Here is a 15638-nt window from a genome sequence, read left to right as displayed (position 1 = left end):
TCTTGCCTCCTCACGAAGCAAATTCCTGTCCAGGTTCCCTCGTCTTGGACCTAGGGTCTTTTTGATTAGTCCCCAGAATTTAAGTGTCCGAATGTCTCCTCTGTGGACATCCCTAACATGTCTTGCCAGTGGTGTATCCGTTCCAGTGCGGATAGTACTCAACTGCTGGGAGATACGTCTCTTTAGTTCTTGTGTGGTTTTACCCACATATAATTTGGTACATCCACACTGGGCGATATACACCACTCCTGTAGTCTGACAATTTATAAAATCCCTGATAGTATATTTTCGGTTATCCACTGGATTCAGGAACTCCTTCATTCTCGGTAGAAAACCACAGAATGAACAATTCCCACAAATGTGGGATCCCTTTATAGTCGACTGAAGCCAGGTCCTTTCAGGTCTCTCATAGAATAGACTGTGAAATAAATGTTCGTGGATATTCTTTCCCCTTCTATATGTGACTGAGGGGAACGATGTAATGACTTCCTTAAGGTCTTCATCCGCTTCCAAAATGGGCCAGAATTGACGTAATATTTGTATGACTTGATGATTGTTTTCATTGTATGTTCCAATACACCGTATAGTCCTAGTGGGATTAGTTATCGGTTTGTTCCTGAGTAATTCCTGTCTGGGAGTATCACGTGACCTGGCAAATGCTCTATGGAGAACTTTTTTTGAGTACCCCCTCTTGATAAATTTCCCATATAATGTCCTGCATTCCTGTAGGAATGCTTCATTTGTTGAGCTGTTCCTTTTGGCACGCAAATATTGACCTACAGGAATGCCTCTCTTGAGGGGGCTAGGAGGGAAACTGCCCCACTCAAGGAAGCTATTTGTGGAAGTAGGCTTCCTGTATATCCGTGTCTGGATGCTGCCTCCAGGCTCCAAGGTGATCTGTAAATCCAGAAAATTAATCGTGGTACTGTGAATTTCCGAAGTAAAAAACATACCAATATAATTGGTGTTGAGTGTAATAGCAAATTGTTCAAAAAGTGCCTCTGTGCCATCCCAAAAAATTAAAACATCGTCAATAGAACGTGCCCAAAATAATACGTGAGAAGTGTAATCGTGATGGGTGTCGGTGAATACCATCGCGTTTTCCCACCACCCTAAAAATAAATTAGCAAAATTTGGCGCACAAGCCGTGCCCATTGCCGTGCCTTTGTGTTGCAAATAAAAGTGACCATCAAATGTAAAATAATTGTGTGTAGGAAGATATTGAAGTAGTGACAAAATAAATGTATTGTGCTCGGTGAACTGTGTCCCTCTAGTGCATAAAAAGTGATCTACCGCCCTAAAACCCAAATCATGTTGGATGTTAGTATATAGTGCCTCAACATCAGGCTTGCTATATACCGTATTTTTCGCCCTATAGAACGCACCGGCGTATAAGACGCACCCAATTTATAGGTGCCGTTGGCTGTCCGGGCATGCTGGGAGTTGTAGTTTTGCAACATGTGGAGGTCCGCAGATTGAAGACCACTGCATAGGAGGTAATACTCACGTGTCCCCGCCGCTCCGGACCCGTCACCGCTGCCCTGGATGTTGCTCCATCGCTGTCGCCGCGTCCCCGTCGCTCCGGAACGTCTCTGCTCCCGGCCGGGTATCCTCGCTATCCTCGCTCGACGTGATGACGAGGAAGGAGAGCGCCGGCCATACAGGGGATCCCTGAACGGAGAAGACACCGAGGAGGCAGGTAAGGTCCCCCCCGGTGTCCTGTAAGCACTAACCCGGCTATTCAGTCGGGCTGTTCGGGACCGCCGCTGTGAAATCGCGGCGGTCCCGAACAGCCCGACTGAACAGCCGGGTTAGTGTCACTTTCCCTTCAGACGCGGTGGTCAGCTTTGATCGCCGCGTCTGAAGGGTTAATACAGGGCATCACCGCGATCGGTGATGTCCTGTATTAGCCGCGGGTCCCGGCCGTTGATGGCCGCAGGGATCGCCGCAATAGGTGTGTATTCGCCGTATAAGACGCACCGACTTTTTCCCCCCAGTTTTGGGGAAGTAAAAGTGAGTCTTATACGGCGCAAAATATGGTAAGTGTTGGGTGGAAAAAAAGAAAAGGAGGAAGAACAAAGAAAAGTAGAAATAAGAAAATGAAGATAACTAGACATAAATGAGCATAAAATCATAGATTCCTGATATGGAGCTATAAGACTTAATATTGATGATCAATAGCTCAATATTATATAATACTGACATAGAGATTAAATGGAACCTCATAGGACATGTACCATGATTATATGACATCTATATTTAATGATTGAGGACATTATGTTGTCAGGTCAGATAGTCTACATCTCAATCCAGTCCAGAATATTGTATAATAGTTCCGGATATATCTTTCCCTAACAGGCATCTTACTGCTGGTCATCCAGTATTTAGTGTATCTACCTTTACCTGTGAAGAACGATCTATCAGTCCGAGCCGGAAGAATCAAAACGAAACCAAGTGTTCGCGTAGGTCACACTGCGCAATCGCCCCTGACAGACTACGCCGGCCGGGCAGAAGTAGCCACGCATGCGCCACGGCACATACAGAGACAGCCAGAGAGTACAAGATCTAGCGCAGGGGTTACTGCGCAGGCAGTGATCGCTGATAGTGAAGTGCCGGCGCAGGGGTCGTAACGCAGGCACGTCACAAGTCATGTGACGTGGTTGCCATGACGAGAATACACAATAGAGGTGATAGGTGGAATTATCGGCATCAGGATAGGATTGCACAGCAATCAATCAATAGTAATTTGTGATGATTGGTGGAATGGTATTTCCACCAATCAGGACGAGGCACTTCCTGCACGATTACGTTATGATAGGAGGTGATATAAACCCCTGCATTGGTGTTTTTTGCTCATAGCCCCATTGCCTCTTGACAAAGCCGTGTGAGCGGTGAAACATGTCGAGGGGGGCTGCAAACTGATTTTAATACAGCGGTGTCCTTTCCTACCTGTATGGCACACTGCAGGTGCATACAGTACCTCAATAATTGGGTTACAGCAGTACTCATTGGATAACATAATACATGGAAAGAGAGACACCCTGACTTTTTAATCCTTATTTTGTGTGTGAATCAATATGAATTAATAAAGTTATACCTTTTAATATATGGGAAATCAGGAAATTAGTGGATCACTGCGGTGATCTCTGCTGACACCTGATGCCAGTTTTAGCAACTGTCCAGAACAGGAGAAAATCCCCACTGCACACCTATGCTGCTCTGGACAGTTCCTGAAACGGGCATCAGGTGTCAGCAGAGAGCACTGTGGACAAGACAAAAAAGAAATTCAAAAAGAAAAAAAATTGTATCTGTAGCATACAGCCGCTAAAAAGTACTGGAAGGGTAAAGATTTTTTTAATAGAAATCATTTACACATCTATTAAACTTTTTGGCACCAGTTGATTTAAAAAAAAAATGTTTTCCACCAGAGTACCCCTTTAATAGTTTCACTTGCAGTGCACTATATTTATTCTATTTGCTGCCTTGTAGAAAATCCTAAAGTACGGAGAAATAGCTGAGTAATTGGATTTATCATGCTATGGATGTTGTCTTTATAGTATTACAGTGTAGAATGGGATTACACTACTCTTCTGTGTTACTGGGTGGATCAGTGCCAAGAGACGGAACAAGGTGACCAGAGAAACTTTCATTTATTGTTAGTTGTAGAGTACGTGATACAGAATATATAACTGCAAGCAAAAAAGTCATGAAAAGTTTAAAGGGGTATTCCAGGAAAAAAAACTTTTATATATAAACTGGCTCCAGAAAGTTAAACAGATTTGTAAATTACTTCAATTAAAAAAATCTTAATCCTTCTATTACTTATCAGCGGCTGAGGTTGAGTTGTTTTTTTCTGTCTGGCAACAGTGTTCTCTGCTGACATCAGCTTGTCTCGGGAACTGCACAGAGTAGAAGAGGGTTGCTAGGGGGATTTGCTTCCACTCCAGACAGTTGCCGAGACAAGTGTCATCAGATAGCACTTAGACAGAAAAGAACAACTCAACTTCAGCAGCTCATAAGTACTGAAAGGATGAAGATGTTTTAATAGAAGTAATTTACAAATCTGTTTAACTTTCTCGAGCCAGTTGATATATAGAAAAAAAAAGTTTTTTCCTGGATAACCCCTTTAAAAAAGGATCAGGAAAACATGGCGGCTCAGTGGTTAGCACTGTTGGCTTGGGGTCCTGGGTTTGAATCTGATGCAATATCTCCAGTAGGTTTAGTATGCTGACCACGTCATGCCACGTTAGGGCAGTGTTTCCCAACCAGGATGCCTCCAGCTGTTACAAAAGTAAAACTCCCAGTATGTTGAGAATTGTAATTTTGCAACAGCTGGAGGTACGTTGGTTGGGAAACACTGCATAAGGAACTTTAGGGAACCTTTCACCATGAAAATGCTATCTAATCGGCAGCATGTTATAGAGCAGGAAGAGCTGAGCATGTTGATATATATATATATATATATATATATATATATATATATATATATATACAGTCATGGCCGTAAATGTTGGCACCCCTGAAATTTTTCTAGAAAATGAAGTATTTCTCCCAGAAAAGGATTGCAGTAACACATTTTGCTATACACATGTTTATTCCCTTTGTGTGTATTGGAACTAAACCAAAAAAGGGAGGAAAAAAGAAAATTGTACATAATGTCACCAAACTCCAAAAATGGTCTGGACAATATTATTGGCACCCTTACCTTAATATTTGGTTGCACACCCTTTGGAAAAAATAACTGAAGTCAGTCGCTTCCTATAACCATCAATAAGCTTCTTACACCTCTCAGCCGGAATGTTGGACCACTCTTCCTTTGCAAACTGCTCCAGGTCTCTCTTATTGGAAGGCGCCTTTTCCCAACAGTAATTTTAAGATCTCTCCACAGGTGTTCAATGAGATTTAGATCTGGACTCATTGCTGCCACTTCAGAACTCTCCAGCACATTGTTGCCATCCATTTCTGGGGGCTTTTTGATGTGTGTTTGGGGTCATTGTCCTGCTGGAAGACCCAAGATCTCGGACACAAACCCAGCTTTCTGAACCTCGGCTGTACAGTGCGACCCAAAATCCATTGGTAATCCTCAGATTTCATGATGCCTTGTACACATTCAAGGCCCCCAGTGCCAGAGGCAGCAAAACAACCCCAAAACATCATTGACCTCCACCATATTTCACTGTAGGTACTGTGTTCTTTTCTCTCTAGGCCTCATTCTGTTTTCGGTAAACAGTAGAATAATGTGCTTTACCAAAAAGCTCTATCTTGGTCTCATCTGTCCACAAGACGTTTTCCCAGAAGGATTTTGGCTTACTCAAATTAATTTGGCAAAATGCAGTCTTGCTTCTTTATGTCTCTGTGTCAGCAGTGGGGTCCTCCTGGGTCTACTCCATAGCATTTAATTTCATTTAAATGTCCATCAGTTCGTGCTGACACTGATGCTCCCTGAGTCTGCAGGAAAGCTTGAATATCTTTGGAACTTGTTTGGGGCTGCTTATCCACCATCCGGACTATCCTGCGTTGACACCTTTCATCAATTTTTCCCTTCTGTCCACGCCCAGGGAGATTAGCTACAGTGCCATGGGTTGCAAACTTCTTGATAATGTTGCGCACTGTGGACAAAGGCAAATCTAGATCTCTGGAGATGGACTTGTAACCTTGAGATTGTTTTTCCACAATTTTGGTTCTCTCCTCCTCTTTCTGTTGTCCATGCTTACTGTGGCACACAGACTCACAATGCAAAGACTAAGTGAACTTCTCTCCTTTTTATCTGCTTTCAGGTGTGATTTTTATATTGCCCACACCTGTTACTTGTCCCATGTGAGTAGAAAGGAGCATCACGTGCTTGAAACAATCTAATTTTTCCACAATTTTGAAAGGGTGCCAATAATTTGTCCAGCCCATTTTGGAGTTTGGTGACATTATGTCCAATTTGATTATTTTTCCTCCTTTTTTGGTTTAGTTCTAATACACACAAAGGGAATAAACATGTGTATAACAAAACATGTGTTACTGCAATCCTTTTCTGTGAGTAATACTTCATTTTCTAGAAAAATTTCAGGGGTGCCAACATTTACAGCCATGACTATATATATATATATATATATATATATATATATATATATATATATATATCTATTGTGGGAAAGGATTCAATAAACACTTGTAATCTCTGATGTTTCCAGGCTTAGGAGCCGAGTGGGCGGTCCTATCATTGAGTGACACCCACTAGAATAGAAAGAGCAGAGGAATTTCAATCAATAGATACAAGTTATACTGAAACTTTTGCCCCATGGATATATATCAATATACTCAGCTCTTCCTGCTCTATACAATGATGTAGATTAGGTAGCAATTCAGTGGTGACAGGTTCCCTTTAAAAGAAGCTCTGCAGAAAAAAAAATGGACATATCATGTCAAACTGCTAGCAATGATATTTCCGCAGTGTCATTTGTTTCATCCCAAATCAGTTGCATCCATACATATTGAGCCATTTCATTATTGTAGCTAGGTCATGTGGCCACTATCCCAACCCTTTACTGTGTTGACAGGATTCCCTTCTGATAACAGCCGGATCCCTTCCCACCAGGCTTTGTACTCTTTGTTAACCTGAATGTGCTATGGACATATACTAGGGGGGAGATTTATCTCAATCTGTGCAGAGGAAAAGTTGCTGAGTTGCCCATAGCAACCAATCAGATCGCTTCTTTCATTTTTAACAAGGCCTCTGCAAAATGAAAGAAGAGATCTGATTGGTTGCTATGGGCAACTGGGCAACTTTTCCTCTGCACAGGTATTGATAAATCTTCCCCTATATACAGTGACCTGTCTCCCTCTACATGTGCAGAATCTCCAATATATTCCTAAGTGATGTAGCTTGACACTGTTTTTCCCTGCATTTAGGGTTGCCACCTGGCCAGTATTCATCCAACCAATCCCCCAACTCCCGGAATGTTGCACCATATACTATACAGTGACCCCCCCCCGACCTACGATGGCCCCGACATACGATCATTTCAACATACGATCATCTCTCAGAGGCCATCGCATGTTGAAGGCAGCATCAACATACGATGCTTTTGTATGTCGGGGCCATCGCATAAACGGCTATCCTGCAGCGCAGACTGCTTCAGCTGCCACCGGATAGCCTTTTACGGTGCCCCATGTGGTCCGCTGATGATCACTTACCTGTCCTTGGGGCTCCGGTGCGTCCTCTTTGGATCCTCTGCTACGCCGGCGCTCTCCTTCAACGTCATCACGTCGCCGCGCACGCCATCCCGTCATCCAATAGGAGCGGCATGCGTAGCGGCATGATGGCGGCGACGGAGAGCGAGGATCCCGGGGCAGCAGAGACGTTCCCGAGCGACGGGGACACCCCGGGGACGCGGCGACAGCGATGGAGGGAGACATCCAGGGCAGCGGTGACGATCCGGAGCGGCGGGGACAGGTGAGTATAACCTCCTATACTTTACATTGCACGGATCCCTCAACATACGATGGTTTCAACAAACGATGGTTCATTTGGAACGGATTACCATCGTATGTTGAGGGACCACTGTACCAGTAATTCCCAACCAGAGCGCTTTCAGCTGTTGCAAAATTACAACTCCCAGCATGCCCGGACAGCCAACGGCTGTCCAGGCATGCTGGGGGTTGTAGTTTTGCAACAGCTGGAGGCCCCCCTGGTTGGAAAACACTGACCTATACTATATACTACTATATAGTCCAACATGCAGGGAGTTGTAGTTTTGAAACAGCTGGAGGCACCCCTGGTTGGGTAACACTGATCTATACTATATACTACTATATAGTCCAACATGCTGGGAGTTGTAGTTTTGCTACAGCTGGAGGCACCCTGGTTGGGAAACACTGACCTATACTGCATACTACTATATAGTCCACCATGCTGGGAGTTGTAGTTTTGAAACAGCTGGAGGCACCCCTGGTTGGAAAACACTGACCTATAATATATACTATTATATAGTCCAACATGCTGGGAGTTGTAGTTTTGCAACAGCTGGAGGCACCCTGGTTGGGAAACACTGACCTATACTGCATACTACTATATAGTCCACCATGCTGGGAGTTGTAGTTTTGAAACAGCTGGAGGCACCCCTGGTTGGGTAACACTGATCTATACTATATACTACTATAAAGTCCAACATGCTGGGAGTTGTTTTTGTTTGGGGCAGCTGCTGAGCCACTGACTGTATCAGGGCATGCTGGGAGTTGTAGTTATTAACTAACTGCAACTCCTTAATTTAATTAAAATAAAGCGATTGAAAAGTCAAATCAAAACAACCCAACTTATCCCAACTTATCACTTCCTATACTTAGCAAGTACAGTGGTCATACTCCGCCCCTCTTCAAAGCCAGAAGCATCATGGGAAATGTAGGCTGCATTAGGACAGCCATATCAGAGGGAAATAAGAAATCAAGGTGAAAGACTACCTATGCATGGCAATTGAACTAAAACAGGTAAACATAGAAGCCTCTATATGTACTGTATTTTTCTCGTATAATACCCCAAGCTGCATTAACACCAGATTGTTTTTTTTTAACCCCTTAAAGGGGTACCCCGCTGTTCCGAACGCTGGAGCCGGCGCCGGGAGCTCGTGACGCCATAGCCCTGCCCCCTCATGACGTCACGGCCCCTCAATGCAAGTCTATGGGAAGGGGCGTGACAGCTGTCATGCCCCCTCCCATAGACTTTCATTGAGGGGCGGGGCGTGACATCGTGAGGGGGCAGGGCTATGATGTCACAACCTCCTGGTGCCGGCTCCAGCGTTCGGAAGTTTGTTCCAAACGCTGAGCAGCGGAGTACCGCTTTACGACCACGGACGTAAATGTACGTCCTGGTTTGGCAGTACTTCGCGCACCAGGACGTACATTTACGTCCTGTGTATGACCGTGAGCATCGGAGCGGTGCTCGCATCATACACGGCAGGTTCCGGCTGCTATCAGCAGCCAGGGACCCGCGCGGATTATCCGCCATTAACCCCTCAGATGCCGTGATCTGTACATATCACGGCATCTGCGGCAATGCGCATGATAAAATAGATGATCCGATCTCCCGCCACGCTGACGCGGCAATCCGATCATCTGTAATGGCGGACGGAGGTCCCCTCACTTGCCTCCGTCCTTCTCCCGGCGTTTCCTGTTCTGATCTGAGATCGAGCAGACCAGAGCAGTAGATAGCTGATAATACTGATCGGTACTATGTCCTATACATAGCACTGAAAAGTAATAGCAATCAAATGATTGCTATAGATAGTCCCCTATGGGGACATAAAAAGTGTACAAAAAAAAAAGTTGAAAAATTTAAAAATAAAAAGTAAAAAAAAAGTGAAAAATCCCCTCCCCCAATAAAAATGAAAATTGTCAGTTTTTCCCATTTTACCCCCAAAAAGCGTAATTTTTTTAAAATAAACATATTTGGTATCGCCGCGTGCATATATGTCCGAACTATAAGAATATAATGTTAATGATCCCGTACGGTGAACGGCGTAAACGTAAACATTTTTTAAAAAGTCCAAAATTGCTGCTTTTTTTGTAATATTTTATTCTAATTTTTGGATACAATTGAAAAACTTAAATTTTTTAAAAGATTTTTATGCCACATAAATTAGTTATGAATTCACATTTACAATATATCTAATTTATGTTGGTATCATTTGTTAAACGTACATTTACTTATTTAGGGCATTAGAAGGCTTACAATATTATTAACAATTTTCCAAAATTTAAAAGAAAATTTTTTTGAACTTCAGTTTTAATGTGGATTTTAAAGGTCTGTATGCCAGAGCCCCCCATTTAAAAAAGTGCATCTCTTATAGAATTTTAAATTGGACTTGGTTAGCACTTTAGGTGGTCTACAAGAACGAAAGCAAAGTAAAAGTGAAATAAAATTTTAAAAGTTTTGTTGTGAATTTTCAATTCCAATCCATTTTTTCAGTAACACAGCAAGTATTAACAGAATAATGCAAATCAACGATTTATTTCCCCAAATGTTTCTATTTTTAGTAATACTGGTAATCTGATGAGGTTAAAGGAGTAGTCCAACGGTGAAAAATTCTATACAGTTAAAGGGGTTATCCAGGAAAAAACTTTTTTTTATATATCAACTGGCTCCAGAAAGTTAAACAGATTTGTAAATTACTTCTATTAAAAAATCTTAATCCTTTCAGTGCTTATGAGCTTCTGAAGTTAAGGTTGTTCTTTTCTGTCTAAGTGCTCTCTGATGACACGTGTCTCGGAAACCGCCCAGTTTAGAAGCAAATCCCCATAGCAAACCTCTTCTAAACTGGGCGGTTCCCGAGACACGTGTGATCAGAGAGCACTTAGACAGAAAAGAACAACCTTAACTTCAGAAGCTCATAAGTACTGAAAGGATTAAGATTTTTTAATAGAAGTAATTTACAAATCTGTTTAACTTTCTGGAGCCAGTTGATATATAAAAAAAAAGTTTTTTCCTGGATAACCCCTTTAACAACAGTTTTAAAAGTTATATAACTCTGCAATATACTCACTTAAACCAAGTGGAACGGAAAGTAGCTTTTTTCCTGGTTTTCCTCTGGACAGGAAGCGCTGCATGATTCTGCATGTCCACCCACGCATTCTCTTCACCCGTGGCCATTTTGAGGTCGGCTCGTCATTTCTTTCTTCTTTGCTGCCCGCCCCGGGCATGGCTTCGCCCGGCCCATTCATTATACCCTCTCCTCCACAATGCAGCGATTGGCACTGTAGTCAGAGCCAGTCACTGATGCTTTGGTGCGCAAACGCAGCATACTCTAACCCATGAAAAATTCGGACCGCAGAGCCCGAGGTCGCACGTCTGCAGGAGATAATTAAGCCACGCCCCCACACACCCCCTCCCGGAGGATGGAGAGCGCAGCTCTGCATAATACAAGAAGACAGGAGGAGAATAAGGATGTACACCGCTCCTCCCCAGTGTTTCCCAACCAGGGAATGCTGGTAGTAGTAGTTTTACTACATCTGGAGGCACCCTGGTTGGGAAACACTGGCATACACACACATAACAGGGACTACAACTCCCAGCATGTGTCATTCACACATAGAAATGATTCCCAGTATGCATCCCCATCCCGTGTAATATGTCCTCCTCACACACAGAAATCATCCCCAGCCCGTGCAGTGTTCCCCTGTCTTCTTGTATTATGCAGAGCTGCGCTCTCCATCCTCCAGGAGGGGGGGATGAGGGTGTGTGGCTTAATTATCTCCTGCAGACATGTGACCTCGGGCTCTGCGGTCCGAATGGGTTGTCATGGGTTTGATTTTTTCACCTCACAAGGGCAGTGACTTAGCATAGTAGGGCGTGTTAGAGGACGGCTTGGGGGCGTTTTTTTATTGTATGGGGGCGTAGATTATGTTTTGTACTTGGGAGGAAGTCGGCTATGTGAGAGTGAAAAGGATGATGGGAGCTGAGTTCCATAACCAGGAAGTACAGGGATTTTCACTGCAGCATATCTCACAAATGGGAGCGGTCAGAAAAATAGTGAAGTGCTGTGTGATGATGGAGGCAAGGTCTACATTGTGGCAGGTACTTAATTTCGTTTTTTTCACTATTGGATATCTCCTTTAATGTTACTAGTAGGGGACCACAGGGGTCAGTTTTGGGTCCTATTCTTGTTAATATTTTTATTAATAACCTTGTTGAGGGGTAGTATAGTTAAGTATCAATCTTTGTAGATGATACAAAGTTCTGTAAAGTGGTTAACATAATAGAGGACGATTACAATCCCTCTTTCTTCTTATCACCTCATCACACTTCTACACAGGCCTTTCAATCACATATATACGTTTTTCACTCATACTATTCACTTCTTTCATCCCATCTTACACTCCTGTACACTAATCTCACACTACACTGTCACTCCCCTATTTTATATATTTTTTCTATATACCCACATTTTTATGCCCCTCTTTGTTTATTTATATTATCTTTGGGGCTCTAATCTAATTGCTTAAATTATAATTAACATCCCCTTTCTTCCCCCCCCCTTCTTTCCCCCCCCCCCCCCCCTTCCTTTCCCCCCCCCCCTTTTTCCTGCATGTCACTTTTATTTTGTCACTGTGTGTTCACCTTGCACTTGACTTTTTTTCACCGTTGTTCTCCTTTTTTTTTTTTTTTTTTTTTTTTTTTGCACGCGATGCACTTTACCTTGATTCTTCATGATGCTGTACTGCCTTTGTGCAGTGCAGCTGCATGAATATCTATATAATAAAATATATGAATATATGAAAAATATAATAATATGCACTTGCATCCACATAACATGTGACCCTAGTATTATATGTACTTACCTTAAGTGTGTACTCTTTATGTATTTACTCACAATATGTACCCATCATGATATTTAGTCCCTGATATGTAATCTATAATATGTTGATATAGAAATGAATATATTTTATTTTTTTATTTATGTTTGAATTGTGCCTGTATATAATTATAACTAACTACCTAGAGTTATGAATTTTCGCTTTAGTAGGGATCTCCGCATCTGAGCACTTTCCAAACCTCGCTTTGACAGCGAGGCTTGGCTCTCTACTGGATAATGACACATCCCAGTATACGATTGGCCCGTACATCCGAGCCTCGCTTTGGAAGCGAGGCTTGGTTTGTCAGGTGATGCACGCTGACAGACGTATCTGTTTCCGGACCTCGGTATGAAAGCGAGGCTTGGTAACAGTGACCTATGGGCGATTACGACGCCCTAACTACATCACGTGCTTTTGTCCCTGGTTTTAATTGGTTAAGTCTCTGCATATATACATACCCCACACTCTATTGACCACACCCCGGAAGAAGCCTTCATTGGTGAAACGTTGGGTGGCGGGTGGCTGTAGCATTGTACTCTCTGCTCCACTTGGTAAAGTATTTCCTTATATTGTCTAGCTTAGGGTTTGTTCTACTTATAATGCGCTTTTGATCCCCTGGGGCTCTCTCTTGCTCTCTGATTTTCTGTATTTAATTGCGATCCGAGCATTGCCGGATCAGTTCCTAATATCTATTCCACAACCCTTGAGCCGTAGCCTCCCTTATTAATTCATGGGAAACAATACTTATGTGCACTATTTATTTAACTCTTTCCCTGGCAGACAAGCATAGCCCCCGTTCTTCTCTCTCAGCATCTCTTGGATTCATGTTTACTAGTATATATGTATTCTTTTAAATTATTTTAAATGTCTTGTCATTTTTCATGTTAATAAAGTATACTTTGTGTCAATTATGTCCTGTTTGACGCCTTTTTCTTTATGAATTATTCTATAATAGAGGACAGTGCGCTGTGTATAGTAGATAACACAATAGAGGACAGGGCATTGTTACAGATGGATCTGGATAGGTTGGAGGTTTGGGCTGAGAAGTGGCAGATGAGGTTCAACACTGATAAACGTAAGGTAATGCACATGGGGAAGAAAAATCCGGGCTGGGATTATGTATTAAATGGGAGAACACTTGGGATACCCAATGTGTGGCATGGTCTATACCGTCCTGGCACACAGCAGGGCTCAGAAGTTCATGGCCTATTACAGCACGTATTATGCTGAAATGGTTTCAGGGTACAATGAAAAAAAAAAAGGAGCAGCATGTAGTATACTGAATCAGTTGTGCGGAGTACTTCAGGGTTTTTTTTAATAAGAAAAAAAAATTGATGTTAAAATACATAATAAAATTAAAATTCTAGGGATGTGTGATATATTCTGAGATGGACAGGGATGGCTTCGAGGAAGGACCCAGCTCAAATGGCGCTGACCGACCACAATCGTGGTCGGTCAGCGCAGTTTGAACCTGGTCCTTCCTCGAAGCCATCCCTGTCCATTGTATATACCAGTGACCGGAGGGCAGCAGACGACCTACTATTTGTATGCCATCATCATTGTTGTGTATGAAGCTACACAACCACCCAGGGTGAGCAGTCATTTGTTTTTTACCTCACACTGGGGCTTAGCAATATAAATATTGATATATTCGGACGCAGTCTTTTATACATAGTCCTGACGGTGTGGGACTGGTTTCACAGTGGGAAATTGTCTTTTCGTATTCCCCTTTTTTACCAGACCTTGCACCTTTTCTTGAGTCCTTTCCTTCTTTCCAGTATGGGGGACTTCACTTGGATAGTGTTGCCCTGGTACATTATGTGCGGTCTTACTTTTGGAGTACTGGGGACCTGCCTTTCCTGGTCCCAAAATATTAGGGCCTGGATAACCTAATTTTCAAACTCCAGAAAGTTCTCCTTCTGGCTTGCACATCAATGTAGTACAGTGATCCCCTGACCTATGATGGCCCCGACATACGATCATTTCAACATACGATGGCCTCTCAGAGGCCATTACATGTGGAAGGCAGCATCAACATACGATGCTTTTTTATGTCGGGGCCATCGCATAAACGGCTATCCAGCAGCGCAGACTGCTTCAGCTGCCACCAGATAGCTGTTTAATGTGCCCCGTGTGTCCGTGACACTCACCTGTCCCCGCCGATCCGGACCGTCCCCTTCATGCTCGGCTGCATAGGCGTCGCTCTCCGTCATCATCATGTCGTAGGCACACCATCCCGTCATCCAATAGGAGCAGCGTGCGCAGTGATATGATGACGGCAATAGAGATCGACGATCCAGGACGGTCCGGAGCAGCGGGGACACGAGTATAACTTTGTCATTTATTATTGCATGGATCCCTCAATATATGATAAATTCAAGTAATGATGGTTTATTTGGAACCAATTACCATCGTATGTTGAGGGAACACAGTACAAAGGCATCATACAATGTTATCTGTACTAGGGATGTCCCGATACAGGGATGTGGAATTCCTATCGCCCGACGCCCGGGACATGCAGTTCCAGGTGTCGGGCAGGTGAATTTTTCCAGCCCTTTACCCGGGCAAGCAGGGCCGAACCTGACAAGCACTGAGGCGCTCAACAGTCTGTATGGAACGACTTGTGTCTTGTGCCGCGGCTGGCTATTAACCTTTTAGATCGCCGCTGTCAAAGCTGGCAGTCTAAAGGGACACGTGAATGCTCCCTGGTGGGCTAGTGCGGTGGATCGCCCCCACCCCACCCTGCAGCACGATCGCAAGGGGGCGATCCACTATAGAGGAAATCGGAGGGCTTACCTCGGTTCCCTGCTGTCCCGTGGCTCTGTCATTTATAGATCCTGGCTGGACCAGGCTCTATCAATGGAGTGCAGAGCACACAGATCAATGAAGTTCAATAGAACCCTATTGATCTGTATGAAGAACCTAATGATTCCTCCTAAAAGTGTTAAAAAAAAAAGTTTTAATAAAAGTTTAAGACGCACATTAACCCCTTCCATGTTAAAAGTTCAAATCACCCCCTTTTCCTATATAAAAACATGTAAACATAATAAACATTTAGTATCACTGCGTGCGTAATTGTACGAACTATTAAAATATAACATTATGTATCCCATACTGTAAATGGTGTCAATGAAAAAAAAAAAATACCAAACTATAGAATTGCAATTTTTATAATATCCCAGAAAAAAAAAGTAAAAAAGCGATAAAAAAGTCAGATCAATACCAAAATGGTACCGATACAAAAAAACTGATTATGGCACAAAAAATTAGCCCAGGGGTCAAAAAATGGAAATTAAAAAATT

The 15638-nt window shown here is 43.1% G+C and overlaps 1 protein-coding gene across 1 annotated transcript in view; it reads left to right on the top strand.

Annotated features, from left to right (window-relative positions):
• The first annotated feature begins 2277 nt into the window (after positions 1 to 2277).
• Positions 2278 to 15638, top strand: part of LOC130291945 (uncharacterized) — a 45018-nt gene continuing 31657 nt past the window's right edge. Inside the window, exons 1-4 of the mRNA XM_056541375.1 lie at positions 2278 to 2287; positions 2359 to 2462; positions 3558 to 3630; positions 11480 to 11557. Of these exons, the coding sequence (XP_056397350.1) occupies positions 2278 to 2287; positions 2359 to 2462; positions 3558 to 3630; positions 11480 to 11557 (265 nt within the window). The remainder of the gene's footprint in view (positions 2288 to 2358; positions 2463 to 3557; positions 3631 to 11479; positions 11558 to 15638) is intronic.

Source organism: Hyla sarda, chromosome 9 (assembly GCF_029499605.1).
Source record: "Hyla sarda isolate aHylSar1 chromosome 9, aHylSar1.hap1, whole genome shotgun sequence".
In the NCBI taxonomy this organism is placed as follows: domain Eukaryota; kingdom Metazoa; phylum Chordata; class Amphibia; order Anura; family Hylidae; genus Hyla; species Hyla sarda.
This window is presented reverse-complemented; position numbering and strand designations above follow the sequence as displayed.